The 26,738-nt window shown below is 38.8% G+C and overlaps 1 protein-coding gene across 1 annotated transcript in view; it reads right to left on the minus strand.

Moving 5' to 3' along the window:
• RALGAPA2 (Ral GTPase activating protein catalytic subunit alpha 2) overlaps positions 1–26,738 on the minus strand; it is a 117,132-nt gene that overhangs the window by 65,199 nt on the left and 25,195 nt on the right. The window contains exons 10-24 of the mRNA XM_088530355.1: positions 26,113–26,343; positions 24,496–24,669; positions 23,526–23,663; positions 21,165–21,313; positions 20,828–20,939; positions 19,679–19,916; positions 18,993–19,157; positions 12,848–12,988; positions 9,131–9,268; positions 8,517–8,611; positions 6,681–6,771; positions 6,353–6,529; positions 4,647–4,840; positions 4,046–4,144; positions 3,585–3,740 (exon numbers count right to left, since the gene is read on the minus strand). Of these exons, the coding sequence (XP_088386481.1) occupies positions 3,585–3,740; positions 4,046–4,144; positions 4,647–4,840; positions 6,353–6,529; positions 6,681–6,771; positions 8,517–8,611; positions 9,131–9,268; positions 12,848–12,988; positions 18,993–19,157; positions 19,679–19,916; positions 20,828–20,939; positions 21,165–21,313; positions 23,526–23,663; positions 24,496–24,669; positions 26,113–26,343 (2,298 nt within the window). The remainder of the gene's footprint in view (positions 1–3,584; positions 3,741–4,045; positions 4,145–4,646; positions 4,841–6,352; positions 6,530–6,680; positions 6,772–8,516; positions 8,612–9,130; positions 9,269–12,847; positions 12,989–18,992; positions 19,158–19,678; positions 19,917–20,827; positions 20,940–21,164; positions 21,314–23,525; positions 23,664–24,495; positions 24,670–26,112; positions 26,344–26,738) is intronic.

Consider the following 26,738-nt stretch of genomic DNA (forward strand, 5'->3'; position numbering starts at 1 on the left):
AACATACTGAATGAGAACTTAGGCTCCAAAGCAGCAGGAGTTGATACTTCAAACAGTTTTGTAACCGAGGAAGAAGGAAACTCGTGGTCAAGTATGCCACCAAGGGGCAAAAAAGGTAAAAACAGAGCAGGCCAAGGAAGAACAAAAGAGCAGCATCACTGTGCAAAGCATCTGCAAAAGCCTGGGATGAGCTGTAGTTTAGGGTCTTCCTTCACTCTATACTCCTCATTCCTTGAGCATGCTTAATTGGTAAGTTGTAAACCTGCACGAGGATTGAAATCCCAGTTACAACAAGGCCAGAAGCTTAAATCAACAGAACAGTTATCACTAATGACCAAAACAATATAAACACACGGGGTCAAAAATACTCATCAACAACTGACACCACATTAAAAAAAAAAAAAACTGATTAGTTTCCATACGGGAAGTGGTTCTGCAGGAAGTAAAATACAAGATCCAGAAACCTGTTACGAAAAAACAGTGCCAAGAGCTTAGCAGTTGGGAGAAATGTGTCCACGTCACGGAAACGTGTACACAAAAACAACATATGTCTCGAATCCTCTCCATCTCCACTTTCTATTCCTTCATCTTTGATTTGGTAGTGGGTGCTACCTTGTTTTCAAGGTCTTGAAGCACCCACTGAGCAAGCAGACAGGCAAAAATCCAGGAGGTCTGAATATAGAGGGATGTTATCACAGGTTCCTGTGGGGACATGAAGCCCTTCTGCTCTCCAGCACAGAGCACCCTGTCTGAAATCTGAACTGCATTAGGGAAATGCTGAGAATCTAGAGACTCCGCAGCCCTTGGCCACGTGAACTGAGCACCTGAGGCCAGGAGGCTCTGGGGTTGCAGAGGAATCTTTTATTGGAGCTCTGCTCTGGCCATCCAGAAACGTTCGGAGTGTGGCCAGAGGTGCCCTCCCCTTGCACTCCTACAAACCACAAACAGGGGAAGAAGTGGCAGGTGTTTATGGCTTTCTGGTTGTTGCAAAAGCAGCCAGGACTTTTAGATGTTATCTCAGAAAATCTGCTTACTTGGCTTATTTTTAATGGACAGTATCTTTGCAAAATCAGAATGCTGCAGAGTTCTTAAACAGTTTACTACATAAAATTTGCTGGGGTTTTATTTTGAGTGACAAAACTGAATCTGAGAAAAAAGAAAAAGGAAGTTTGATTTAGATTTTCCTCCTTTATCCCAAGAAGAAAAATGTAAATCTAGCATAATGCAGTTGTGAAGAAAGGAAAGGGGAGTAGTACAAATAATCAAGAGTTGGTCTAGAATGGCAATATTTCAAGAGCACCCCTATTACCTTGCTAAAATGCCTTGACATATTTTTGCCAATGCAGCTCTCTTCTGCCAGTCTTTACCCTTCTAATGAAGAATTTTATTTGGTAGTACAGTGGGGAAAAGGCCACGAGAGTAGCATGGAGGATAATATTAAAAGTCTTTAGGATTATCATCTTTCCATGAGAATGTTACTGGCCTACACCCAGGCAAATCACAGCTCACACACTCGCTTGTATAACTGTAGTAAGAACTTTGACTTTCCTACAAAAAGCACCAGCAAAACAACAAGCAATCCAGAGAGAATCAACACAGGTTTTGTGCAAAGCCAGCTACAGCAGGAAAGGGAGTTAATACTTTACTACTTTTCATAATATGAAAGCTTGATGCAAGCCTGCTTTAAGAAAAAAAGCATGCCTTGCTAAACACATGCCTTGGAAGATTAGAAAGGAGGTGTCTTGGAATATGTCAAAATATCCATGTTTTGCTGTTACGATGTGCAGATCAAAACACTCAGGAAAAGCTCCAAGTTGGGTGGCATGTTGACCTCCGATCAAGGGAAACGGAGCTTTCAGGCCCTTCAAAGCATCAGCCCCTTGGCACTTGTCAAGCAAGAGGACAGGTCTTCATCAGGCCTGCGTGTAACTAAGCCTGGTTACAACTAGAATAACCGTATCCACGTAGGTTGTTTCCCACTGGCTCAACACGAGCCTTGCAGGCACCTTGAGGACAGGGGTTCTGGCACAAGCAGAAAGGCTGTTTGCAGGGGCCGCGCGCCCTCTGCCGGAGCCCAGCACGACAGCAGCTCTCCTCAGCACAAACCATCCCTCCTAACACTAAAGAAAACATACAAGTGTTTTCCAATATCGTCAATCCTACTTAAAATCTATTCCTTATAGTTTTTTTTTTTCCCATTATGAGTACCTAGCTGTTTCTGTGGTCACATAATCTTCTATCTTAATGAATTTTTCCCCTCATCTTCCTCCGCGTAGTCTGTCCCACTGTGCAGCCTAAGATCAGGCCAAACTGCTACAGGTGGATCCACAAGTGACACTAATACAAAGAAACAGAATGTCTTGATGGCAGCTCCTTCTTAGAGCAACAAAACAACCTTCCCTCTCACTTCTCATTTAAAAATCCTGCTGTGGTCCCTTCCATACCAGGTAAAAGATGAAATGACCACCATAAGCACCCCTGAAGGACCAATTTTGCAGGGGGAAAAGTCTATGGAAGAACAGGTCAAAAGTACTTCTGGAAGACCTTGTTGCCAGCACTGGCAAAGGACACTAGAAGGAATATGAGCAGACACTACTCATAAGCCCATCCACTGCCCAGGAGGGTGTCTAGAACTTGATATTGTCTTCAGGCCCTGCAACAGAAGGAAAAACCTCTAACAGGAGGGAAGAAGCAGGAACATCTACCTGAACTTGTCAGGAACGCAAAGAGGAGAGCACCTTGGGCAGCAGCTCGGGGAGCACCAGCTCCATAGCCACACGCCTTCTGAAGGCACATTAGGTTATTTGGACATAACAGATGCTCATTTCAGCAAAACCAAAATGTAAACACTTTGGTCAAACACGCAGCGTAGCACATGGGTTTATACCAACCCAGCATATGAACATTTCCAATACAACCAGCTTGACTCATCTATTAACCCTATGATATGGATGGACAAGAGCTCTTTAAGGTTATACAGAACCCAAGGCAAAAATATCAAATCTCTGATACAGTTGTGATAATAAGTCACAAATCAAACTTTTGTGCCAGATACACGCTTGATGTTTACATGGATCTTGACACTTCAGCATACAAGGGATTGTTCTTCTGAGTAAATCTGTTCTTCTTGATTAAATCTGAACAAAAACACTACATCACATACCAGATAGCAAAAGCAGTAAGTGCCATTTAGCAATGGGATCCTTTAAATTAAACTGTTTTTTTTTTTTTTTGCACCCCACTAATTCCTTATTAAATTATTCTTAATGTGAAAGTAAAAAGAAACTTAACACAGTTGGGATTTCTAAGAGATGACTTGTGAAAGGGCATAAGAAGAAGATATTTAAAAGCTTACAACCTAAAGAGCAATGAGAAAGTCACGACAAAGGAGGAAAAAAATGCTATATACTTTAAGATAAGAATACATTAGGCTACACAGGATATTAAGCTACAGGATAGTTTCATATATTTTTCTGCAAAGCTTTTCTTCCTTTCTACCCCAGATCTTCAAATACAGACATTCCCATCAGCACACAGTATACAGACACATCTATTCGTAATAGAATATTTTTTCAAGTTTATACCTGGTCTTCACTTGTTAGGCCAAGGTGCATCACGAAATAAAAATGAACCAAGAAATCTGAATTTGGCATAACATCTTGACGTCTCGTCATCATGGCACAGATCAGCCTGTACGCCTGAAGTTTGCCTTCTTTATATTCATTTGGCAGGGTGGTTGCCTGAAAAGAGCAAAGACTTTGTACCAACTCATCTCTTCTACCAGCCAGTTAACATAAGGCTGAATATTCAGCAAGACTTTCTATAGAGCAAGTCTAAAGCATTTCTTTACTAAAACAGACTCCGTACAAATAGTAAACAGAAGAAAACTGCTTTGGTAACTTAGATTAGGTGGACTAATCTAAGTCCACCTACATTGGAGGGGATCCATCGTCTCAGAGATTGTGAGAATTAAGAATCATGGAACTAAATGTGTACAGTTTCAGTATTAATACAGTAGGAAACATTAACCTAAAATGCAGCTTACCTTGAATAACCACGATGCAAATATTCTGAGAGGAGGTATTAAAACAGGAGGAGAGGGAGTAGATTGATTGTCCAAACTTATAGCAAGGTTGTCTCTTATCTGATGTTTTAAACAAAAAGGATAATAAAAACAGTAACTTAGCCAAAAATAGTTCTTTCATTCTAATGATTGCTTTTCCATTTTATTTATTCTATCAAAAGTACTAAACCCTGTGGTACACACTGGATTTTTACAGAAACCAGAACTACCAAAGATTGTTTGACAATGCTTCCCCACATGCTAAGCAATTGTCATTTTAGACATACAATGGATTTTTATGCTGAGCACCAACACTGATGATATTCTAGGCTACACTTCTATTTTCTCTGCCACTGTTTCATCACCCCTTTTCAAATAATTCATTTAAAATCTTATTTAAAATCACTGAAGAGGAACATGTTATTGGGGATACCCACTGAAATGCCTATAAAATTATCTATATGAAAGAATCACCCAAAAATCACCCTTATGTCCTAGATGCTATTTCTAAATCCAAACTAATAATCATTCTTACAACAAATGAAAAAATCATTATCATTAAAGTAAACATTGTATACAATACCTTTGCAAGTTTATACCACAGCTCATAGAGATACCCAAAAACTTTTGCATGGATTTTAGGAGACTGTATGTTGTTCACATCGCCAAGAATTCCCAAGATTCTCCTCCATAGCACAGCAGCAGAATCAGGATGCCAACCTGTAAGGCTTCCACCAGCAATTATACTGCAGTCATCAGCAAGGAATTCACTACTATCTGTAAATTCGAAAAAAAAAGTTCAATTTCTACTAATCAGAAATGCAATGTAAATTTGGTCAATAAAATATGAACATAGTTACATAACAGGAATAATTATTCTGAACAGTTTTGAAGGGATTTCCTTAAATATGAGTACTCAATCTAACCAATGACTTGGAGTTTCATTTATTTATCTAAAACAAAATATTTTTAGGTGAGGGAGAAAACATGCTGCATCAGGACAAAATATCATAAAGATTCATTCAGGTTCAGTGTGCCATTCAGTCATAACAAAAACAGCAACAGAAGAAAAGGCAACTAAAAAAAATACGGTAATAGCAAAGAAGAATATGCTCAAGCATTAACATTTTACAAAGAAACAGTAAAATTTGCAGTCTGTCAGGTAACTTGCTTCTTAATAAAGTTAAAGCCAAACTCCAAAAGAAATGAATTCTAGGTCTAACAAAAAATTCTTTCTCTTTCTACAACTTGCTTTGTCCTTGTGTTCTTCAAGTATAGAAAAGAAGGATAAGATTAAAACACGGAAATATATTGCGAATTAACCAATTGTTTCCTATCAGCTGAAATACACAGTAAGAAATTTCCTGCACATTCTTAGACCACCCACCTATGAAATACAGTCTATCAACCTTAAACATGTATTAAATTTAATCATTTTCTTTCAACACAAGGGCAGGCAAAGAGTGCCCATGTAATCAGCTACTACATCTCAGCTGATGAGTGGTAATTGCATATGATAATGCAATCAATCTCAACTGTGTGCTTATTTTCCAGTTCGCAATTTATGAGGACCTACATCAGCTTCAAACTGATTTTCCCAATTCTTTAAATTCTGGGCATTCAAATCTCCTCTTTAACAACACACTACGAACAAAACCTTGGTGATAATGTTTGCAAGTCATTTACAATATGAAACAACTTGAAAAATACCCTTAAGAATAAACACACCCCAATAAAGGAAATAAAGAATCTTTCTAACCCATGTTTTGTTTTCACATAGAATCACAGAATGGTTAAGGTTGGAAGGGATCTCTACAGATCATCTAGTCCAACCTCCTGCTCAAGCAGGGACACTCAGGGCACAGGGTGACATCCAGACAGGTTTGGAAGACCTCCAGCAAAGGAGACTCCACAGCCTCTCCAGGCAGCCTATTCCAGGGCTCTGTAACTCCCACACTAAAGAAGTTCTTCCTTACATGGAGGTGGAACTTGTGTTTCAGCTCATACGCATTAGCCCTTCTCCTATCACTGGCCACCAGAGAGAAGAGCCTGGCCCCATTCTCCCTACACTCTCCCCTAAGGTACTTACACGTATTGATCAGATCCCCTCTCAGTCTTCTCTGTGGAAAATTCAAAGTGGAAAAAAATGACTGTGCAATTAGGATGAATTAAAGCAGTAATTAATTCTTCCTTGGCTTAAACAACATACTTTTGTAATCCAATTGCACTGTATAAACTCCCTTGGGGATAAAAATCTAAAATCTAAAACACTTTCTTTAGCCTAAGTACCTGTTAAATTTGTAGCATCTGAAGGACTAAGCTGAAACCAGCGAGGTACCTGGGGATCCACACAAACATCTGCTGATGCATTAACCTCATGCTCTTCCTCAGGCGTTTGCCAGGGGATAAGCGCGATCTCCACTTCGTTATTATAGCCAAGGGATGCGTCACTGCTCACACTCTCACCTGAAGCAAGCAGGGGATGAACAAAAATCAGGAATGCTTTTTAGCCATAACATCAGCAAAGCATGATCAAAAGCGTCTCGTGCGTTAGCACGTCGGTATCAGCTGCTACAGGGAGTAGATGCAGAAAAACACGGTATTTCTTGCAACTCACTCTTTTCTCTCTCCTGGTGATTTCCATGTGACTGCTGCAAGTCGCCTTTCAAATCCAGTTCATCTGAACTGCTGCTCCTTCCTACTAGGACCTCAGGAGGAAAAATATATATATATATATATATATATTAATAGCAGCTAATTCCTATCAGTTTTGAAAACTGCATTATGTTCTATCAAGCTCAAGATGCACACAAACACAGACATGTGCACATATATAGAAAACCACCAGAAACTACGCTAAACTCAGTCAATATATTTCCATCTTCCCAAATTGCTTCCATTGTCTTAAAGACATTGTAATGCTTCTGATTTCTGTTTTAATTTTCCCTTTCTTAAATTTACGTCAACTGTAATACGACAAAATAGGCAGGATCTACATATACGAACAAATCTGTAACCATTCAAAACTTCTTAGAATCACTTTGGTGATTTTAATAAAGTTATTCCTAAAATTTGAAAACAGCTCTAAGAAAAAAAAACTGATTTGTCTTTCCTTGCTATAGCAATGAAGACAACCCACTGGATACGAGAAGAAACTGTGGCTAAAACTCCACAATCCCGAGTATCATCTTACCACAGTTTCTTCTCGTATCCAGTGGGTTGTCTTCATTGCCACAGCATGGAAAGACAAACACATTTTTTCCTAGAGATCCACTAGGCAGAAATTAAACCCTTCTTTCTGCATATAAAAGACAATTAGTGACAAAGAGACAAAGAACTGACTGGCAGGAGTTATTTCAAAAGTGGATTTTTTTATTATTATTTTTACAGTGAAAAGAATTTACAAATTTTCCCAGGAAATACACATCATCATCTGCTGGCTGGCAGTTCTGCAGGCACTCTAGCTGCAGAGTGGTTTTTTTTTTCCCTTGGCTAATCTGGATTTTGTTGATCAGTGCTGAAAAACTTCAAAGTGATTTGGAGTCAGGGCTCGTTTGCACAGTATTTATCAAGTTTTGCAACAGATGCAGAGTCAACGCCCCAGTTTCAGCTTCCAAAGAGAGTGAAACTATAATTCCAGTAATATCCCCAGCAGCAGATGGTTGTAAATGTTTTATAACACATGCCACTAAAATAGAATGGGGAGGCAGGTTAATTTTTAATTCCCCACAGTTATTGGTCTCATTTCTCTCCCTCTCCTTTCCCTTCCCACTACATTTTCCTCCTTTGGAGACACTTATTTCTTAAGAGATTAATGAAAGCACTGCCCAGTGCTTCTTCCCAGGGCCAAGTTTTAATGGTACTTAAAGCCTACACATATGGAAAAGGCAAGGACCAAAGATGAGATCCAGTTTCAAGTCCTGCACGCTGCACTGCCACTAGAATCATCAGCCTTAGTCACTTCTTATTTCTATTGTTTATTCAAAATTTGCATTAAAAATTTACGAAACATGACTGTCCTAATGTTAACTTATACAAGCATCTACAATAAACAGTTGGTGGTACAAACCGTGCTCAAGGACAGCTTTTCCCCCAGTACTTCAAACCATCAAACATTTATTCCAGGGAAGTGTAAGTAACAACTATGAATTATTCACAAAAAGCAAGTAAGAACTGTTCATATTTAATATATGAAAAGGTCAGAAATCCATTTTATAGGAGTAGAGTCGATCACATATAACTGCAGTGGCAACTTACACCATCAGAAGGCACAGAATGATTAAACCATATAGTAAAAAGAACAGTTACACCTCAAACACAGGTTGCATACTAGAAATATGTTCATTTTTATGCTTTCATTTGCTACCACTCTCAAATACTAAAACACACCTTTTCAGAAATAAAATATGCTTTGTATATTTTTATATAAAATATACTTTATAATTTGCCTTACATGCTCAGCTTCATATTCCTTTTTTGGACATCCCTTATTTTCTTGTATCGGTTTGGTGTCTGAAGTTAAATTCTGAGAACTTCCAGCCTTTTTACCTATGAATTTAAAAAAGCAAGTGAAAAAAATGACAAATGCACCTAACAAATTGTAAGTCAATTTCTACTACTTTTACATATATTTCTCATTATTTAAAGTAATGCAATAAAATATTGTAAAATTGTCATGGATTGATCAATATGAAGAAACACATGATATTCTGAAAAATTCTTCATAAGCATACTTATATGTGTTATAGATACAGAATTAAAACCATTGAGTAAACTAAACCCAAATGCAATGCCAGATTAAAGAAGTTAATCTGCACTAAAACCACATATAGCCTAGGTTTCATTTTAACCCCTAATATTATCAGGACTGCACTCGTGATTTTGAAATAATTATTTTTAGAAAGGTATAAATGGTACCAACTGATATATTACCAAGAAAAATGAGGCACAAAACATTTTCAGGCAACAGAACTGGAAACTAAAGTAGAGAATAGCAGCATCTATGAGGCTGAACGTTCAATATCTTTTCTGAACGAGTGTAGCAACATTATCTCTCATAGAAGTTACCTTGAAAAAAATCAGATGTAAACTGATCTGTAATATCTGAGGTGCTGCTACTTCGAGTTAGTTGTTGCTCTTGGTCTGCAAATAGGCCAGTAGCTTCTGCGCCTGTTGATGTTTCTAACTGCTGAGATTCTTCAACTTCTGTTCATGTAAATAAAAAACCAAACTATTCTCAGAACTTCAGAATTATTTACATGCAATAAATCCTAATCTAAGAAAGGCTTGTGAAAAGGTAACCAATGCAATCATTTAAAACTCCAAATTACAGAAGTTAAAATGACAGTGTAATTCGCGCTTTATAAAATCATTTTAGAAAAAGAATAAGGTTTAGAGAGAGGTGTGAGCATGATAAACAGTAAAGATCTATAAAATGTACAAGAAATCACTTCAAAGGTTCAGAATACATAACAGGCTGCAAAGATTTCACATTCTACAGATATGCAGAGTAGACTTAGTTCTGGAAAGAACTAGAGGAGATACAACAAAATGACTGAATTCACTGGCCTGGAATGGCTTGAGTCCTTATTGATTTCTCCTCCGTAAAGAGGGAAATGGGAGAACAAAAAAGCTAACATGAAAAAAAGAATAAAAAGACCTCAAGTATCCCTGAAAGTTCTCCCTCTTATCTCCATCTAACAGTCAGTCTTTGAGAAAGAACGTGTGCCAAATTAAATATATTGCATTATAGCACAAGGTGTGCCGCCTCAAAGCTTCAGAAAATTCATTTTCTGTACTCTCCAGGAAGTTACAGAAAGGCTGCTTTGCTTTCAGGAGATTTTAGATTTAGATGTTTTCTTGATGGGAAGAACTTGGAAGAGAAACTCAGTCATAATTGAGGATACTATCACATTTCTCTCTTCTTTTAGTTCTCCTCAGGAACTGCACTGGTACAGGAATCTATTGGGCCATAAACAAATAAAACTAGTTTTTGACGATCTCTTTGTTTTTATTAACACACTGGTAAATCTTGCTGAATACACAGGCTGCATAGCCCTCAAGGTTCTTTTGCAGGTGAGAATCAAAATGAGGTCTATCCTTTGATTTGAACGTGAAAACCTTCTCAAATCTTGCGAGTGCCGGAGGACCTCATGCCCACAGAGCCCATCCATCCTTTCTGTGCTTCCCTGCAGGATTTGGGCAGAGGGGACATGGAGGCCGGGCTCTACACAAGCTCCTCCGACACCCCAGGGCAGGTGGGTCATGCCAGACCTGCTCAGGCTTCCAGCATTCAAGAAGGGTTTGCAGGATCCCATTTAACCTCATGGGGTTGTCAAGAACAGACAGGCTCTGAAGCTGGACTGAACACATACAGGCACCCTCAGAGGCCTGTACCCAAGTTACAAAAGGCTAAAACAGCAGTGTCCATGCACCAATGAACACTTTACATGGGAGGTGCTTTGATATGACGGCTACAGCTTTTAAAGGCAATTTGGATTCATATTCAAGATAGAAAAAGCCTTGCTTCGATTGCTGTGGGCTAATAATTTATGAAAAGCTATTTACTGAAGATAGAATATGTATAAGATTTCAAAAAATCCTGTGCCCTGGAGTATATTCAAAAGCAAAACACACATTCAGTTCTATGCACATTTTCATCCAAAAACTACAAAAAAATCCCTGTAGATAAGTCTCCTACATACCAGGAAAAACACATGACATTACTAGCAAACCCAGGATTGAACAGATCCCTACTACAACTGGATGACGACATCACTTTTATTTCTCTTCTTCACTCACAAAGCTGGATGACTCAGTTGTCCAAATCTTTCTATGTACTTACCAGGGTCAGAGGAGAGGTATGAAAACTCATGTGAGACACAGTATATTGATATACTGGAGAAAGAGCAATAGGAGCTTTAGACATTGGCTAGGGACACCCCTTTAGAAAGGCATCTTTCAGGTAAAACCCCCAGGAACAAACCCCAGAACACACTCAGGCGGTGCTGGCATTTCTCATTACCACCATGACACGATACTAGGTAGTGCCACCTACCACATTCAAACTACCTGGCAGTTCCTCCCCAGAAAGCAGTAAATGCAGCTCATTAAAATAAATACAAACTCCAGTGGCTTCTTATGCGGGGAGTTTTTCCCCTCCCTCTGAAGGAGGCCTCCCTGGAAGCCTGCACAAGGTTTACATGGTGGCTGCAGACTGCTGGGGCAGGAACGAGCGCTTTCCTCCTCTCCACTTCGTCTGCTGGACGAGGGACTGCCAGGTTACAAGCACTGGTTGGCAACTGGCATGGATTCCTACAAGAGAGGTTCTGAGCAAGGAGAAACCTGTCCCAGGAGAAGTGGAGCACTGGAAGAGGCTGCTCCAGCCAGCGGCACGAGGCCCAGAGCAAACATGGCCCCGTGTGGCAGCGGAGCCCAGCACAGGCAGCAGGGACCTCCGAAACCCCTTCCAACCCCATCTCACGACACTAACTTCAGGAATACCACAGCCTTTTCACCCTGATGGTAACAGGATTACCTTTATAATCTGAACAAACCTCAGTAATCAATATTTCAATACATTTATGATAAGAATTAATGTTTGAAGAAGTACTGCCTATCTAAATACATTCATTCCTATGAACTCATATTCAGGCTAGAGTTGTAAAGGAATTAGCAGGAATCGGCAAGAACAGACACAGCCTGAAGCAACAGTTTGGAGGAGGAAGATATTTGTGGAATTTGTTCTATCTACACCACCAATGGAGTCAATACGGCAGAATAAGAGAAAGTCTCCTATGAGGATGGGGAAGACTCCCTCCTTACACCTACAAGTCTTAGTCAGGCAAGGGCCTGAAGCCCCAAAACGAAGCAGCTCTCTGTACTAAGGCCATTACCTCTACCTTGTTCACATCCACGTCTGGGTATGAATAGAGAACTCCGGTCAGAGGTTGTCAACTAGGGTTTCTTTCAGCTTTATTTATCACAACAGCAACTCCCATAAGACCAAAAGCAGGAAAAAACACACACTCTTCTACACTTTTGAGTGAACATATATCTACTTAGATATAAATAACCACCAAAATGTCCAGATCTGGATGACTGACCTGCTTTCAGCTCTTGTGTTCCTACCTTCTGGTATATTTGTTTTATACTGTATGCAAATTTAAACAACTACTTGGAAACTTTTAATGAATCAAATTATTGAAAAAAAGTAAACCATGGAGAAAAATGTTATTTCCTAACAAAGAAAACTAAACTTAAGTTTAGTTAGTAGGGAATACAAATATAAATACAGTGCAACTCACAGCAATTTTTAATGTTAAAATGAACAAAACGTGAATTGCTGCAGCATTAGAAACATTTTGAGAGAAATCAAACTCTAAGAAATAAGAGGCACAGATAAAGCTTTGAGATTTGTTTCTGGAAATGAGAACTCCAGGAGAAAAAAAAAGAAAAAAAAACTTTAGAAGCAAAAACAAAATCCCACATTTGTAAGTATTGATTTGTAAAACCTGATTGTGACAGACTGAAAAAGTAATGACACTTTATTGCCCTTAGTAAATTTGAAAAAGGACAAGATTCGCTCTCTCTTTATTAAACTTCCTTCTAAAAGTGAACCATCTCATACCAGTACTGCTTAACAATCTATTTCGCACATGTCTGAGGTAGAGAACCAAAGTAAAACACCTTATTCCTCACTGGTAACAAACACTTAACTAGACAGGAAAAAAAGTAGACAGATAAAGAAACATTTATAAACAAGATGTCTTTAAAGTACAGTACCTGACAGCCTGTGAGAGCAAGAAGTGTAAGAGATACCAGGTAAGAGAGAGCTCACAGTGTGAAGCAGAAGAGGGACACTTTTAGTAGCTGGCAAAGCCTCATAAAGATGAGCACAGTTGCTGATAGACTGGCTTCGCTTTGCTTCCAGGGGAAAAAAATAAAGCAATAGTTACGTCAAAGTGGTAGTGAAATACATTAAGAAAAAAAGTATTTGAACGTTATGATGTCATGAAACACAATGCTTTTGAAAACAAAAATCTTATGTCATTAAACACAAATATTTGCTATAAACTGTAAGTTAATCATGTACAACTATATCTCATAAGGAGAACCCTGATCATGACCAATTTCTGAATAATGAGACCTCCACAACATGGAGTAATACTTTATTTTGGCAGCAGGTGATTGCTGCCTACTGGGTAGCTTGACTTACCTGCTTCTATTTGCACTGTATTTGCCAGCAGAAGAAACTGTTAGAGCAGTACAGGTGTTTTAAAACTAAAGAACTGAAAAGTTCTTATTCAATGTCCTTTCAGCTATAATGCTCAGAGTTTGTTTTGTGTCTTCACTTCAAAAGTTCAGTATTTTAAGATACTTCAGAACTACATCTTGCACCAAGAAAAAGGCTCATTACAAACTATCACGTGAACAGAACACACAACTAGTAGCTACAGTAATGAGCAAGCTCTATGCACAGGCTCATGTATCAGAGATACGAGCAGCACATTTTCTCCTTTGGCTATGAAACTGTTCGGAAAAGCTCAATTACGGAAGATGTTGCTAACAGAAATTTAGCAAGTAGGAAAGAACATTCCCTTCATGCAGCAATCCAGCATCTCTCACTATACTTCAAATGCATAAATGTAGGCGATGGTAAATGTAGAAAGGATCTCCCCATGAAGTGAAATACCTACGTAAGACATTTCAGGACTCCCACATCTGAATATATAAAGCCATGGCCTGTTGTTTTACCAACTTCCTCAGTAAAAGCATAAGTTTTCAATCCCAAAAGAAGCATTATCTGTCATACATACTTAGGTACCGGCCTCCCTTATATCAGGAGGCTTACCTGACATTTTCTGCCATTGATTTCATTGATCAATCAAGTAGTGAGGGAATTTGTCTGTCTAAAATTTTGACAAATGAGGTGAAAAGAGACCATCTCTGTTAAACAGGTTGCGCTCTAAGGATATCAAAAGCCTCATGGGACCTTTAGCCAACAGCTCCACCAGTCGACTATAAACCTAGCTCTAATAACTTGATAAGGACTCTTGGTTGAGGGACAACTGCACTACAAGGAACTAGAAGACTTAATGTATGATGTAACATGCTGCCTCTGTCACTAGATATTTGAGGAAAATGTTTTCTCAGACTCAAAACAACTGAGAGCCTTCAGAGCTGACCGTGTTTATAACCACTGTCACTTCCTTCAAAGTGACGTTGACACCCAGGGGAAGGCCAAACAGCGCAAGGGTTGTACTGGTAGCAAGGTGGTCTGTGTTGAGCTAACAGCTGACGAGGATGCTAAAAGACTGAAGTGAAGGCGGCGTTCAGTAACTCTACTTTCTGCTTCCTCCACACATGGGGTGCCCGCTCCCTCCGCGCCGGACCCACACTCTCCCTAGCCTTCCTTTTGCTACCGCTGGATGTGTGGAAGCCTTTCTTGCTGTCCTTGACAGTCCTTGCCAGATTTAACACCAAGGGTGCCTCAGCCTTCCCGGGCACATCTCTGCATCCTCTGACACACTCCTGTACTGCTCCCAAGCAGCCTGCTCCCTTTTGCACATCCTGCATGCTTCCTTCCCCTGAGCTTTCCAGGAGCTCCTTGCTCATCCACACGGGTCTCCTGCCCCCTTTGCCTGACTTCTTACTCCAAGGGATGCACCGAGCATGAGCTTGGGGTAAGTGATGGCTGGAGCACTAACCAGCTCTCTTGTTCTAGGACCCTAGAAGGAAGAGAGGCACTTATTCATTCCTTAAAGGCATTCCAAGGCAGCATCACACTCCTGTGGGAGGAAAAGTGGGGAGAAGCTCTCTCTCAACACGCCAGTTGCAAGTCTCTTGTAGCAGAATTTTTCTCGCTGGCAGGTCTTGTTCAGAATGGCTGCTCGAGAGAGGGGACTGGAGAAAGAGACAGGGCATACAAATTTGCTGAGAGAGAAAAAGAAATCTCACCACCCTCTACATCCACTCCTCTCTGCTAGGGAATCTCAGCTCCAAGACTGAGAAAGCCCTGCACAACCTGGTCTAACCTCAGAGCTGACCCTGCTTTGAGCAGTCATCAACAACCTGCTGAGACCCCATACAACCAAATTATCACAGGCTCCTATTATTGATGTCCCATGGATTCCTTTCCAGGCTTGCATCCAGGATGATGAAAGGGATGCAGGTTACATTGAGAAGCTGGCAGCTCTTTCAAGTCACCACAAAAGTGGTGCAGTTTGAATGAAAAACGTTAGCCATTTTTCTCTTCAAAAATACCAAATCCGTATGGTGGAGCACTGCCTTGGAAAAACGCTGTGGCTTACAAGGTACACTGCCTGCCTGAAAAGTTCATTTCTTTGCCATAGAATTCAACCATCACCAGCTGGGTGTTCAAGGGTAGGACTGGAATCCAGGTGTCTCTTGCCCTCTACAAGTTGCATCTTCCAGGCAGCTCTTGCAAGACACACTAGTGAACAGAGACCAAGAACGTCAAAGCCTCCAACTCTCCTCAGAGGCTGGATCCCACCAACTGCTTCCAACTGCAGGAAATAAATCATCTTTAGAGGGAACTACCACAATTTTGTCAGAGAACCTGTAGAATCACTCACCTCTGGCCTTTCTGCTGTCGTGTTTTCCCCCTTAGAAGTCTCCCTCAGGGTAAGTATCTCGAATACTCATCTCGTTTTTTTCCTTACTCATGCCAAACTACAACCTCCAAGGTTTGCAACTCCCCTTCCCCTAAAACCTGAATCTTCCTCTGCAGAACTTCATTATCATATCAATAGGTTATAAATACGATGTCTGTATTAAATCTACTGGGCAAGATGAATGCTAAATGAAGGAAGGGAATGATACCTGAAGAGCTGCTTATGTACAAACAGCAACACTATTCGCTTAGCTCGCATATCTTTAATCACAGAAAAAGAACTTTCTAGTTATTCTATCTATTCTATTTATCCTTTGTAAAATTGATTATCTAAAGAACACTTAGTAAGTCCAAGTAGTATATTTTATATAAGATATATATAAATATAATATATACACTTGTATTTCTTGTAAAAATGAGTTTAAATGGAGGACTTAAAACAAACTGCTTCCACTGGTGTTTCCAATATTTGTGCGAGATAGGATCGCTTAAAACTTAACTTTCCTCCACTGTATTTTACCTAATAATTGAACCATGCAATCTGTAAAGTCATATTAGCTTACCAAAAATAAAAGTACAAATAATTTGAGATGCAGGAAGAGACCACTACTACGCACAAAACTGCAGAAGCTCATCTTCCTCGTTTGCCTTTGCAACAAACTTGTAGAATTTAGTCCTCTGCATAGAGGAAGTGTCATGGAGAAATTCATAGCCAAGGATTCAAAAGGAAAAGAAATAGGGAACTCTTTCCACTAGAGACAGCAAGATGGTTGAGAAAAGAGCAAGTTCTTGTGTTACACTTATTTCTTTTCCCTTGCTAATAACAATACTCAAAATAATGCTGACCCTTTGCACTTTTGTACAAGGAAAAATAGAAATACATACACCCAAGATAGCAAAATGTTATATTTTGTATCCATGTTCTTCTGTAGTCAGCTTCTCTCATCATGCACAACAAAGATAAAAGCTCTCTCCTGCAGACCCTGCAGGCAGCCCTTTCCTAACTAGTGCTACCTCGTGCCTCTAGAAAAACCATCTTCCAAAGTGACTACCACTCTGGACACTGACTAGTATCATTAAGATTAAAAACTTGATATCTATTAACAACCAATTGCTTAAAATTTTAAGTCTCCTTTAGAGAAAAATACATTAATTTACCATCCACTCTACTACCAAAAGTCACGTTGAGTAAGAGAAGCCTCTAACAGAGTCCTTGGTCAGGAAAAATACTGTTTGCTGTACAGCCTCTCTTCTTATTCACCATGTCAACACTGACGTAGGAGAAATGGGGGAGGAAGGAAGCAAAAGTTATTCAAATAGGGTGTTAGGCAAACAAATATCTACTGCTGAACAAAAGCATGAAATTTAAGTAATTTGAGAAGAAACACCAAACAAATGCTAACTGAAAGACTGCCTCTGCAAATGTAAGGAGAGAGATTTTGAAAGTATTTCCAACTTTTATGTCCTACACTTTCATAAAAAGGCCACCGCATCTTTTCTTGCAGGTTTGATCTACAGCTTTTAGCAGTTGATGCTTTGGGAGCTCCACGATACTAGAGTGACACGTGTCCTCATATGACATACACAGTTATAAAATAACAAATGGAAATCTATTCCACATCTCACATGTTCATAATGTTGCAATTAAAGCTCTGACTGCACTTGGACTCTTACAGTTTCAGACATAAGCAGCAGCTCAAAAGAAAGCAGGCACTCATATTTGTATGCTGCCCCCCTCCTTTCATTCATTTAGTTCTTTAATTATTTTTAAATAGAGGAAGGAAAAGGTTTTGAGGCAAAACGCTTCCAGTAGGGGAGGTACTTGTCCAAAATTTCCATTCTACTAAGTAAAGGTTCTTCCATGAAAAGGCCTCATATTGTTTTTCACTTTAGGGTCTACTGTGTTTAATTCTAAAAAACGACACCACTGGACTCTTAGCTATTAAGCTATTCCTAGGAAAAGGATGTGTTTTATGCAGCTGAATTATTTGCTCTATCTGCACAGGCAAATAACATTTTTTCTACCTATTAATTTTGGAGCCATTGACAGGCAAAAAAAAAAAAAAAAATCACATGAAGGCCAGAAGATTTCTATTCCCTTATGATCACGAGACAAGAAATGAAACCAAGGGCTTTTTACACACAAAGTTTATTCTTCCAGTTGAAGACCCACTGAGGCTCCCTACCACTTGATTAACTTCTTCCACTAAGAGACAGATGTGGCTTTAATTTGCATGTACATAATCAAGAAAAGTCCTTGTTGATCAATATTGCCAGGGTCTTGCTACTGCTCTGGTGACAGGTCTGCAAGAGAAATGCAGCAGAAGAAACAAAGAACTGGTACCTTAATGCTTCAGCAACACCTCTGCTGGAGCACCAATAAATACAAAATCTCGAAGTTACAGGAAGACAGGAAAAATGAACTGATCCAGAATTTCTACAGTCAGAACTTTGTGATCTAAATTAAAGACCATGGTTTCATTCTGAAGCCTATAGCTACAAGAACATCCTGAATCCCCTTCAAATTTTCCTGGCAAGTTGCACTACTGGCCTGTTATGAACACAGAAGGAAGCTGTGCAGCAAAACATCTACTCACAATTGGGGAAGAGTTTTCTCTTGAGGATTTTATTCCATAGCCCATTGACCTGGGACCACAAACACAAACTCATGGGAAATGAGAACAGATCAAATTCAGGCTGCTGAAATGCTTGAAAATTCTGGTGTCCTTTCAACACCTGGGGACTCACACATACCTCACCATTCCTCACTCCTGTTTCCCCTCTCTCCTGTTTTTCCCTTATGCTTTCTTCTTTCTTTCCAGAAGTAAAGAGGAGAGAAAAAAAGGAAATTGAGGAGCTATATAAACCTCATGACAAAAACTGAATATGAGAGAATGAATAAGGCAAATAAAGCTAATAAGAGGATGAAAATATTTTTGTAGATATCTAGTTTACCTGGTTCACCTTTAACTCATGGTAGATAACTATGAAAGTTCAGAAACAACATATAATTTGAATGATGTTAAAAAACACCATTTGTTGATGGATTGATGAAAAATAGAAACTGAAGTACATTTCTTCACAAAAACTCTAACTTATACATGATTATCTTGCAATGAATTTGTAATGCATTTAAACAAATGTATTTTTCCAGAATATATTAATAAGTATGCGAAGTCTGTACAGACATCTAAACAAACTGCACTGTCTTCAGAAGAACAATCCAAAGGCAGATTTAAAAGTCAAGTGTGACAGGAATTTCAGGGACAGAAGTATTTTACATTAGGATCTAACCTGTTGCTCTCTGGCGAACCATATTTCTTGCTTTCTCAACTCCTGGAGCTCCAGAGGTCGTAGCACTTCTGAATCTCATTGGCTCCACAACTTCAGGGTGGTTTTTCCAGCTTAACGAAAAAGATCTTCCCACTACAGCTGTCTTCTGAGGCTCCAAAATTCCACCTTTGGTGTAAAGAAAAATTGAATCTCTATTATTAGGTGCTTTGGCATATGTTTTTCCACAGCATAAAGAGACTTAAGCAAGGAGAAAGACAAAATATTAATTTTCTGCTCTACATAGATGAGTTTTTGCAATTATTGAAAAACATCACTAGCTCAACTTGGTATATCAATTCCAAAATAGCACATAAATATAGTTTAAACACTATGAATAAAAGTACTTGAAAAAAAATTGTACTGATGACCATGGCAGGTTACAGCATAATCAATGACATGCTTCAATCCCGCTATACAAAAAAATGATCTTGAGCTCCTACTGAAAACTGAATAGTTATGTTTTATTGAAACTTATTCCCTTACCTCCTACAAGGTGGGAGGAGAAGATAAAAATCAAAGCATCTCACCTCTGCTTAAACAGATTCTTATAATAGATGATGGGTATTCATGTTAGATTAAATGAAATTTTCATTTTTTAAAAGCTTAGATTGTTCGATATTACTAGTAGTGAAAAAACAGAGACTAACCTTTTCCTCTCTGTTTTTTTTCTTTTTGCTCGCTCAGCTTATCCAAGGGTAAGTTGGTCATTTCGACTCCATACACGGTCCTCGCTAACACCGCTGTCAGGGAATCCATAATGTTGGCCCACTCGTTGATGAGCTCCTCCCAGTCGGTGAGGGACGACAGGACACCAAGCAACTCGTCCCAGAGCTCGCGGGAAATGTAAACGCTCAGGTTGGCTCGGATCCAAGCAACAATGAGAGTCTGGGGGAAAAGAAAGAAAAGAGAGCGTGGCCATTGCTGCCGAGATCAACTCAAGGCACCAACCTGTCATTTGAATATGTGACAACCGAGCAGAGCTTCGAGCGTTCAACTACTGAAATCCCTTTTTTCTTTCTCAATATTTACATAATATATTGTACCTAACACTGGCATAATATATAAACACAAGCTGATGATAATCCATATTAGCTTCTCAGTAAATGCACAGTCCTAATGAGGAGTAAAATAGTTAATTAATAGGAATTTAATTCTGCTAAAGAGCAATACTACTATGAAAGAAGACAAAAAGTCAGTTTCACCTATGTGATCTAGGGCCTCTTTTCCTCATACTCTCGATTTTACAGAGGGTCATTCACTTTGATGCCTTACATATGCATTCTCTTATTGCAGTTCTTCATTACATAAACCCTTCATTTTACATTTTTTCCATGCATGCTTCAAAGAACAAGTTGCTGACCCAAACGAAGGTGTTCAGTCCAAGGTCAGTAACTATATTGAGACTAATCCTCCTATGCTCTTATAAGGTAAACTGAGATTAACTCTCCCTGAGGGCAACTGGGAATAAAGCATTAAACTTAAAGCAATGTAGGGCAACTATTACATCTGCTCTTTGGTGTTGACCCTCACATCAATACTGGGAAAAGGGAAAGTGGTGGGTCCAGAAATAACACAGGGATATTTTTCATCAATCACTTGTTTCACTTGGAACCTGTGTTGTCTTCTGTTAATAAAAGGTTAAAAATTCATACTGACATTACTAAAAAGCAGTAGTATTTCATGTTTTGCAAATAGCTTTCATAATACTGTGCAAAACTAAACTAAAACTAGAGATAATAAAAATTCTTAAGAAATTCCTTTCAATGGAAAACCAGTATCAGAAAAAAATTACTCACTCGGAAGAGTAATCCTGACATGCTTTGAGCAAACGTATCCTTTACTTGGCTCTCCTTGGGCTTCTGCATAACAGCTTCTGTTATTCTGAGGAGTATCTGTAACATCTGTTCCCTGATACCAAAACAAAAATGTACTTTTTATTGCTTTAAGAAAATGTGAACAAGACAAACAAACCAAAAAATGAGCCTAAAAAAATTTGGAATTTGACAGTTAACTTTAGTTCATTTACGTATAAATGCAAAACAAAACTCATGAGTACCACAGTAAATCAGCCTTTTCCTTGACCAGCAATTCTTCCATAAGGTTTATATGTTTATTTATATATAATGTACTTACCATGTTTTTTTATTCATTGATAGTTCCATTATCATGTGCCTAAAAATACTCAGAACTGCTCTGCAAGCATCAACTTGCTCCTTCAGAAGGGCAGGGACTTCAAGGCATGGTTCCAGTAAGAAAACATTTGCAGAGTTTGTCAAGAATACCTTTAAAAAAGGCATTTAAATTCAATTTACATAGGAGATGCACACACAAGAGTCATACCTTACAATAAAGTACTTGTCCTTCCCCTAACTATGCCTTTCCTTTTCCTCAGAGAAAGGCTCCTTGCAACCTACATCATTCCACTGAAAAGTGAAGTTAGAAAAAAGTTAGAGACGCAACAAAACCATGTATTACACAGTGTGGCTCCTTTATGTATCTCCCATTCTGCCAGGTAAAAGCATTATTCCTCCAGCTCCTCATTTCCTGAGGCTACATGCTTGAGCAATCACTAATATTGCTGGTAAATTATGTCAGCAGAAGTCAATGCACAACTCCTATTAACTCCAAGTACCTGAAGTAGAAAACATGCACCTTCTTCGTTAAAACTAGTATTTGACTCTAAAACAGGGGTTTAATATATATTTTTGAAATGCTACAAATGAAGTTCAAAAGTTGTATTATGAAAACGCAATTGCTTGTAGCTGCTTCCGCTGGTCTCAGGGCATACAAAAGTTTTTACCAAGCTCCCCAATCAAAATTGACATTTTTGACTTACGTAAACCAATAGAATGATTTTCAGTAACTGAAGAGAAAGCACAGGATGCCTCCTGGCATTTTGGTATTACCTCTTCCAAAGCACAGTTGAACTGTTTTAGTGGTAACAGAAGGGCTCTCCGCATGTTGGAGGGCAATAAGTTGTTGGAGAGAAACAACTCCCAGCAAGTATGTGTTGACTCCACACCTACAGTTTTCAATCTATAGTGACTTCTCATGAAAGCTGCTACAGCCTAGGTACTTAGGTAGCTATGCAGACTGAATAAGGAGAGATTCACATCCACTGGCCTGAAAATCTACAGCTGGCTGGGTCTTGTAATGATAAACTATCCATCATCATATATAACCATTTCATTTGGCAGAGATAGAAGTTACTTCACTAAAAACAATGCAATAACCATAACCCTGTAAGAATCTGCTCTGAATATTCAGCAATGATACAAGTCTGCCTAGGCACTGGCAGGTACAGTGTCTCTCAGTAAAGTAGAACTTGAATATAAATCCAAAATTTTAATACTAATAAAACTATGTTTAAATAGTACAAAAATATGAAGAGTTCTCCATTAAAAAGTTCAGTTGAACTTCTTTTGTAAATAATCCATCTTGGTAAAGACTTAGTCTGTCAAGAACTGGAGGTTATATTTAGGTGTGCCTTACTCTTGCCTTCCTTGGGGAAGGAAAAAGACACCCCCACCACACAAAAGAAAAAATTAACACCTCCAACAATCTGTATACACTCAATAAGAGCTGCCTACAACTGCAAAGACTAGAGACAAGATAATCTATATTATCTGGTACCAATAAAAGGGAAAATTGAAAATTTCAGCTTGAGAAGTTCAAGTTAATCAGCAGGAAAAGATTCTAATTAGGAGGGTTATTGTAGCTCTGCCAAAGGTTGTCCAGAGAAGCTTCTCTTCTTGCAGCCTCTACCTCACTCCTGACAACACTCCCATTTTTCCACCAGAAAAATAACACAAACTGTCTTCACAGTGCAACTGCACATGCCAAGAGTGTCTGGGTTAGAAATGCAGCACAACAGCTTCCATTTTGCACGGAGGAGAGTGCACAAAGGAGACAGAAAGCAGAGCACATGGCTGCATTTGCCTAGAGCACGACCAGAAATATGGGTTTACAGAAGGAAGATGCCATTTAGAACGCTGGTCAAGCCCTTTGGCCATTACCTCTGTGTTGATACTGTAATACATTTAATGCTTTGATATATTGGCATGTGAATCACCTACAAAATTATGCACACAGAAGAATTTTTAAATAGTCACTCAACCTCATAGCTTTGTTAATTATTTTAGAGCCAATTTCTGCCAGCTTCGAGCACTTACTGATGTTAAATTCCATTACTGGATTCAAATTTGAACTAATGTATGTCATTAAATTTGAATGGTAGTAGATAGTAGAGGAAAGATGATGTTATTTAAAAGGTAATTTTCTTAAGCTGTATAAAAATGCAGTCCATCACTGGGAGTTTGCTATGTTTCCCCAAAACACCTAAAGTTAAACTAACATTATAGAAAGCTCTAAGTATATGGAAACGGATAAGAATAAAGCAAATATTTTACTTTAACTAGGACTGTCAAAAATGGGAAAAATTGCTATCTTTGTTCCATTAAATATGATTATAATACAATTTTCTATGCATCACACCTGTAACGCAGCTTGAGCGCCAGCTTTAATATTTTTGTCTTCATCTTCTAACACGCATCCCCTGTTAACAGCACTGGTGAAGGAGTAGGTTCTCCCCCAGCTCGATGATCGTTTATGGCCTGAATGGTCCGAGGCAAGCTGTCAAAAACACAACCCAGGTAGTTACAAAGCAAAAAGAGAACTGCTAGGTCTCAAGTCCGTTTTAGGAAGGCATTCTGTCTATTATTTTTACATCTGTGAACAAGTAAACCATACATGAAGTTTAAAGGTTCATAAAAAATTTAAGGGCTATCTTACTTGAAGATATCATATATTCCATAAAATCATTCATTGTTTTAATGCTTGATCCTTAAGAAAAAAACTGTAAACCCTCTACGAAAATCATCCAGTGGAAATACTCTAATTTTCACTACAGCTTTACAATTCAACCTTCTTTCTTTACCTAACTTCCCTTCATATAGTTTTACACCAGAGCCAAAGTCAACATTTATCTTATCTTTAAAAGATACGAAAAAAACAATGCTATAAAAATCACATATATAGACTTCAGTTTCCAAAGGTTAATGTGTCTGGATGCAAAGTTTTGATTCCCATATATATGATTTTGTAAAGATCTCCAAATTCTTGAATACTGCTCTTAAAAATAAATGGTCTTACACATATTGAGACAACAAAGCATAAAGGTTTAGCACTGCAGACCATAGTCAATTCTTGCTTTTGTATTTACATAGATACGAAATAATTAAGAATTTTTTTTTTCAAAACACCAGTTGGAAACCCTTTCTGTTGTCAGTAAAAAGAGATGAAGACTAAATTTCTTCTTGCATCTCTGGACCTTAAATATAGGACTTCTTAACCTTGTTTTTCCAAACACTTGATAAATCGCTTTCCATTCACAACTAAAGAAACAGTTAAAAGATAAATATATACCACATGTAAAGTGAATAGCATAGGAGCACTGATACTATACATGTTTGCTATCCGTTTGCACTGATGAATCCTCCAAGTTGGAAACATCATCCTGGCCATTTTCCTTTTTGTCTGGCTCCTCCATGAACACAGGCTTCTCTTGCAATATCCATTTGCGATAAACTTTGATCACTTTTCTTGTTGTAGACATATCAGAAGAAGGCAACAAAAAAGCCTAAATTCAAAAGTTATCTCAAATCAATATATACAGGAGACAGATATGTGTGCATGCTTATGTATATATAACATTAGTGAAGGAGTATATACATGGGTGTGTATAGATGGCATATATACTTATGTGAACATACACCCTCATTAAATAAGACAGCCCACAGTAAGAAAATGTAATTTTTACCTTTACATCGACACTAGAACAAACTGCAGTTAATCAATAACCTATTTATACACTGCAGTATGGCACACTTTTCCAATTAAAAAAAATAGATAATTGCAACTCTGAAGGGCTTGTTCTCAGTGATTAACAGGAGAAAACCCAATACCATTTCATTTTGGAGTATTCATTCACAGCATAGTTTTCTATAAACAATTTAAGTGCAGAAACGGAGGGAATGTTGCTCAGGTTGGGGGAAACCCTTTCTTTAGGCAGCACATTTCCTTCCTCTAGTCAATATGAAATGCAACAGCTAAATGGAATTTTTCCACTAACAGTCTACAGAGGTTGAAGGGGATGCCAAAAGCCAAGTTCATAAATGCAACAGCAATTGCTGTACATGAAACTCCTGAAAGTGTCCTCAAAACCATTCTCAGATGATTAAGTAGGCAGAAGCTGGAAGAGTCAAGACATCACAAGTCCAGGCAACAGTAAAATTTTACTTGGAAAAAAAGACACCAAAAGAGGGCAGCATACCACAACATTTCTTATGGACATGACTGTAAGAGGACTGTATCACTGTGAAAAACAATAGTGGCACACAAGTCCCTCCAAAACAAAGCATGTGTGACACTATGTGTGTCACTTGGCTGTGACCAGTCTCCTCGACGTATTTGTGTGGGCTGGGAGGCTGCAACTTCAAATAACTCCTCTCTTAGTACCAGACCAGAAAAAAGTCACAATTAAAACGATCCATCTGTCAATAAATTATTCTTGATAAAAGATTTTCATGTTTATTATTGATAAAAATGTACAGGTATTTTAATTGAACTGAGGTTTCTTTTTATTTAGAGAATGAGCACAAAGCTGCCATCATTTTCTGTATTTGCAATTTACCTTACATTGAAATGCTGTCCCAAAAAAATGCAGAATAATCTTAGTTTTTAACCACAACTACAATGGTAAACATACCAGCATTAGTAACATAAAACATACTTGAAATCCATGCACTTTCATTAACATGGATTACCAAACTCAGTATAATCAGCTTTGTAATAGAAGAAATACATAATTGTTTGTCTCCATTTGGGAAAAAACAATCACCTGGGAAGGACTCCAAAACAAAACAGTGCAGATGTCCCTACCATCAAGTCTGACAAATTTATCTGCCTAAAGAGACTTCACAGGGTTCTCTCTCATAGCCATACCTTTCCCTTTTTAAAAAAAAATAAATAAATAAGAGGATATAGTAGGCAACTGAACCCCTAGATGCTCCAGCTGGCTTACCTGGCGGAAGACTTCGTTAACAAAGTTGACGTAGCCGCGGGTGGAGAGGAGGATTCTCTGCACCATCTCGTAGACGGCGCCGTGCTGCTCCTCGATGCTGCAGAGGCTGCTGTTGCTGAGCCTGCGGTCAGACAAGGTGCTGCTGTTGGAGTGGTTCCTCTCCGGCTCGCTCGCATAGGCCGTGCTGCCTTCCAGCTCCGGGTTTTTGTCCTGGTTTACAACTCCCACAGTCTACAAGGGGGAAAAGGCACGCCTAATTAAATTGCTATAATATTATAAATAAACCACAGCAAAAATCTGAACTGTATATTCAGAACTTAGTGTTGGTTTTGACACAATAAAAATGGCACCAGTCACTGAATGTAACTATCCATCTAGCAGTTGATCAAAGATGAGGTTTGACCTCTTATTTATGTATTTCAGACATTTCTTCTCTCCCCAGAACAGCTGACTTGTCACACCCGGGAGAAAAATACGTAAGTCTGAAAAACTGGACCAGACAACTGCTAAAGGCATCTGAATCACAAAACCATCATCCTTGCAGAGGGGCTCAGGTGAGGGAGGATTTACCCTCCCAGAGGGGGAGGCGCAGGGTTCAGCTGTGCTCCTGAAAGACCAACTACCTT

This window comes from Tinamus guttatus, unplaced genomic scaffold (genome assembly GCF_059628265.1).
Source record: "Tinamus guttatus ecotype Peru unplaced genomic scaffold, ASM5962826v1 Tinamus_guttatus_pri_ptg000367l, whole genome shotgun sequence".
In the NCBI taxonomy this organism is placed as follows: Eukaryota; Metazoa; Chordata; class Aves; order Tinamiformes; family Tinamidae; genus Tinamus; species Tinamus guttatus.